This window comes from Nicotiana sylvestris, chromosome 8, assembly GCF_000393655.2.
Source record: "Nicotiana sylvestris chromosome 8, ASM39365v2, whole genome shotgun sequence".
Classification (NCBI taxonomy): domain Eukaryota; kingdom Viridiplantae; phylum Streptophyta; class Magnoliopsida; order Solanales; family Solanaceae; genus Nicotiana; species Nicotiana sylvestris.
Window position 1 is genome coordinate 8,007,690 of NC_091064.1, and position 4,361 is coordinate 8,012,050.

General features: G+C 35.7%; 1 protein-coding gene across 1 annotated transcript; it reads left to right on the forward strand.

The window, feature by feature from the left end:
- The first annotated feature begins 1,144 nt into the window (after positions 1–1,144).
- Positions 1,145–3,824, forward strand: LOC104218806 (transcription factor MYB80). Its single transcript, XM_009769393.1, has 3 exons — positions 1,145–1,367; positions 1,769–1,898; positions 3,040–3,824. The coding sequence occupies exons 1-3, from the start codon at positions 1,235–1,237 to the stop codon at positions 3,743–3,745; spliced, it is 969 nt and encodes a 322-aa protein (XP_009767695.1). The 5' UTR covers positions 1,145–1,234; the 3' UTR covers positions 3,746–3,824.
- The last annotated feature ends 537 nt before the right edge of the window (positions 3,825–4,361 follow it).

The following is a 4,361-nucleotide window of genomic DNA, read 5'->3' on the forward strand; positions in this document are numbered from 1 at the left end:
ATGTATTTTGTACTAACTTTTTTATTGAATATGTGTATAATATTTAATTGCGATTCCAATTACTAAGATGAACTATGGTTTCGATATCATAATTCAGAACCCAAAAACTTCAAGTCCTAGCTCTGCGTCTGAAACTACATCTTATCATTTGTTCATTGGATCTCTATGATTCCTGCAAAAGAGAGTGGCCCTTTATGACAAGTAAACATCAACCAGACACTCTTGAGAAAAATATTCTAATGCAAATGAAAAATGCACCTCTTTGTTAAAAATGCATGTAATTAATATCATGACACAGAAACCATGCACCCACTCGTGCACAAACCTTATAACTTCCGAAAGACTAGCCCAACTCTAAATACCTAAATTCTTAAAATGACATATTTTGCATGTCATCCAATTCTCTGCATAATTTTCACAACAAGTGGAATTCAGAATTTAGAATTTAATTTTAATGGGTTCAATATTTAAGATTTTGTCCATTGAATGTTGTATTATTTAAAAATATGGGTTAAAAATTTAATCATTGTTGAAATTATAGTGATTTTCTCATATATATTTATATTCTATATCGGAAATATTGGGTTCAGTTGGACCAATTGAATTTAGTGGTGGATCTAAAGTGTAACATACGGGTTCACAGGAGCACAATAATTTTTGCCAAAATCTTGTATATGTATTAAAAAATTCACTAAAAAACCTATAAATATTTTACTGTGAACCAGTTTTTATTGTATATTAACTTGAGATCGCTGTAGGAACCTATAAATTTCAAATGCTGGGTATGCCTCTGATCGAACACATACTCCATCTGCCTCCACTAGTAGCCTATGTTGTTTGGATCCTCCAAAGACATGCCACACTTATGTCGGATCCTTAAAAATACTTAACTTTTGAAGGATCCGATGCACACCCGGCGATCCGAGCAACACATATCAGTCAACCCCATAAACACAAACACATAGTGAGAGAGAGTTGACCGGGCGTCTTGTGGGTGAGCTACCGGCCAATATCTCACACGCTCAATAGCGTTGAATTCTTTAATCCTATCATGCACCTTTGATGCATGCCTTTCTAACATTACCCTCTATATATACATTTCTCTATTTGTTTACACCTTACAAGCACCAAATAAAAACTGTTTTCTCCTTCCATTTTTTTTACAACACACTAAGAAAGTAAAAAAGAAAAGAAATTTCAACCTAAGAGAAAAATTTTACTTGCAAATTTACCAATGGGCAGAATCCCTTGTTGTGAAAAAGACAATGTCAAGAGAGGGCAATGGACACCTGAGGAAGATCACAAGCTTTCATCTTACATTGCTCAACATGGAACTCGTAACTGGCGTTTAATTCCTAAGCATGCTGGTACGTACGTCGATTGCGAGCTAATTTCGCCACTGAATGTTCCATTTTCGTTAGAGAAATCGTTAGTACGTCAGTTGGTGCTTTGAAGTTTTATATACGAAAAAGGCAGCCTGGTGCACAAGGCATCCCGCATTCACGCAGGGTCCGGGGAAGGATTGCATCCCCAGCCCCAGGGGTATGATGTAGATAGTCTACCCTAATGCAAGCACTAATTATACATGATTATACACATATTATACATGGATTATACATATATTATATATATGCCGGCTATATTTAGTTTAAGCGGTTGACTGAGCGGCTATCTAGGTTACTTCTTCATAAAATTCCTTAGAAGAATATATGGTGCAAGTTGCAGATATATACATGACTCAAAAGTTTGTTAATTTTCTATTAAACAGGTTTGCAGAGATGTGGAAAGAGTTGCAGATTAAGATGGACAAATTACCTTAGGCCTGATCTTAAACATGGACAGTTTTCAGAGGCAGAAGAGCAGACCATTGTCACACTTCACTCTGTTCTTGGCAATAGGTAAAAACTATAATAATTTAGCTTCTAGAAATTTCTCCCTTAATATTTTTGCCTCATACTGGATAGCAAGGATTCAAAAGCCAATCTAGTGCACTAAGCTTCTGCTATATACACGGGGTTTTGGTAAGGGTCGGACCATATTTGGTCTAATATATACAACATTATTTTTCATTTCGACGAGAGGTTATCTTTATAATTTGAACTCATGATCTCTTGATCACACAAAGATAACTTTTACAGTTGTGCCATAGCTCCCTTCCAATGACATAAGAGGAAATATTGTACAGCCAGTTTCAGTGATTGAGGTGTAATCAATGAGATATCAAGGACCTATTACCATATTTCCAATTACCCATTATTTCACAATTTCTTCTAATTTAACTTTTGTGCCTTCCAATATGAGTAGCATCAATTAGACTGTGTTTATCACACTAATTCATATGGTTACTCCGTCAAGGGAGGAGGTATTATTCTTAGCAAGGGTTCAACATTTACTATATATCTAATTTTTTAGGATAGCCTGATATATAAGGTATTCTGCGTTCATGCAGGGTCCAGGGAAGGGTGAACGCAAGGTCCAGGGAAGGGCCGCACCCCAGGGGGTGTGATATAGACACCCTATCCTAATGCAAGCATTAGTGCAGGGTCCAGAGAAGGGTCGTACCCCAGGGGGTGTGATGTAGACAGCCTACCCTACTACAAGCATTAGTGGTTGCTTCTATGGCTCGAACCCGACCTATAGGTCAGACAACTTTACCGTTGTTCCACCCTACTAATTCATATGGTTACTCAGTCAATGGAAGAGGCATTATTTTTAACAAGGGGGTTCAACATCTGGTATATATCAATATTTAGGTCAGCCCGGTGTACAAGGCATCCTGCGTTCACGCAGGGTCCAGAGAAAGGTTGTACCTCAAGGGTGTGATATAGACCGCCTACCCTAATGCAAGCGTTGATGACTGATTCCACGACTCGAATGACCTATAGGTCATACGGAGACAACTTTACCATTGCTCCAAGGCTCCCCTACCATATAAATTAAAAAATAATTTGACCTTATATAACAATGTGATTTTCTAGCCCTTTCGTCCCTCTATAGCTCTGCCCCTGACTCAATGCTTGTCCAACTTTTTTCCAACAGATGGTCAGTGATTGCTGCTCAGTTGCCAGGCCGCACAGACAATGATGTCAAGAATCACTGGAACACAAAGCTGAAAAAGAAGTTATCTGGAATGGGAATTGATCCAGTAACACACAAGCCATTTTCTCACTTAATAAGTGAAATTGCAAATACATTATCTCCACCACAAGTTCCTCATTTAGCTGAAGCAGCGCTAGGATGTTTCAAAGATGAAATGCTCCATCTTTTGACGAAAAAACGTATCGGTTTTCAGTTTCAATTTCAGCAATTTGGAATGGCAAGTACTGCTACAACAGCACCAAATAATGTACCGAGTACTAGTGTCAAACATGAAGATAACAAAGATGAAACTATTGAGAAAATTAAGTATGGATTATCAAGAGCAATTAAAGAACCTGAAATGTTAAATCCTATCAAGAATTGGGACACTAGTAATTTTCCTGAAAATGGAGGATTTAATTATAATTTTGCTTCTTTACTTAATGAAGGAGAGGGTTCACCTTGGAACCAAAGTTTGTGTAGTGGAAGTCCATGCACAGCAGGAGGAGAATTACAGCAAAATAAGAGAATTAGCAATGAGAATTGTGGGGAAAATTCTGAGGGTGGAAAAGAAATAGTAACAAGAAATGGATCAACAACTATGTTTAATTCTGATTGTGTTCTTTGGGACATATCTTCTGATGATTTGATGAATCCTATGGTTTGAAAAGATTGTTGTAATAGTACTTGAAATTAATTGCTAGAAGGTAAGAATGTCATACAATAAAGAGAGAATTTAAAATGTATCTCATTCTTGAAATGATCATAATGATAATTTGTCCAATATTTTATTGTTCGTGTTATATTTTATATGATATTTTTTTCTTTAATCAGTTTCAAGACGTAATGACACATCATTTTAATATTTGGAAGTTCTTTAACTTTGAACTTTTCAGTTTACCTTTAATTATAAGTCATAACATACTACTGTAATACTAAAAATTTTAACACGAGTCCTAAGAATACTTTTGGTACATAACAATTTTTTTTTTTTTAACTTCATGCCGGTCAAACACTTCCACATAAAATGAAAGAAAAAGTAATTTTTATCGTTGTCTATTTCGCGCAAAGCATAATATGCATGTCATATGATGAGGAGAATTAATGGTGTATCAGCTAGAATCTTTAACTAGTCATTTAAAACTTTAATAGCAAGAAAGCTTACATAAAATCTATATATAGGTGTAACATTGATAGAAAGCTGGTGGAACGAATCTGATAATATCAAACAAACAATGCATGATAATTTCTTTTTTTAAATGTTCTTTATAATATGGTTAAGT

Bases quoted from the DNA above. Each gene is read 5' to 3' on its own strand.
- LOC104218806 (XM_009769393.1), top strand. From the start codon at position 1,235: ATGGGCAGAATCCCTTGTTGTGAAAAAGACAATGTCAAGAGAGGGCAA. The intron at 1,368-1,768 runs GTACGTACGTCG...TCTATTAAACAG, and splicing joins TTTAATTCCTAAGCATGCTG to GTTTGCAGAGATGTGGAAAG. The intron at 1,899-3,039 runs GTAAAAACTATA...TTTTTCCAACAG, and splicing joins CACTCTGTTCTTGGCAATAG to ATGGTCAGTGATTGCTGCTC.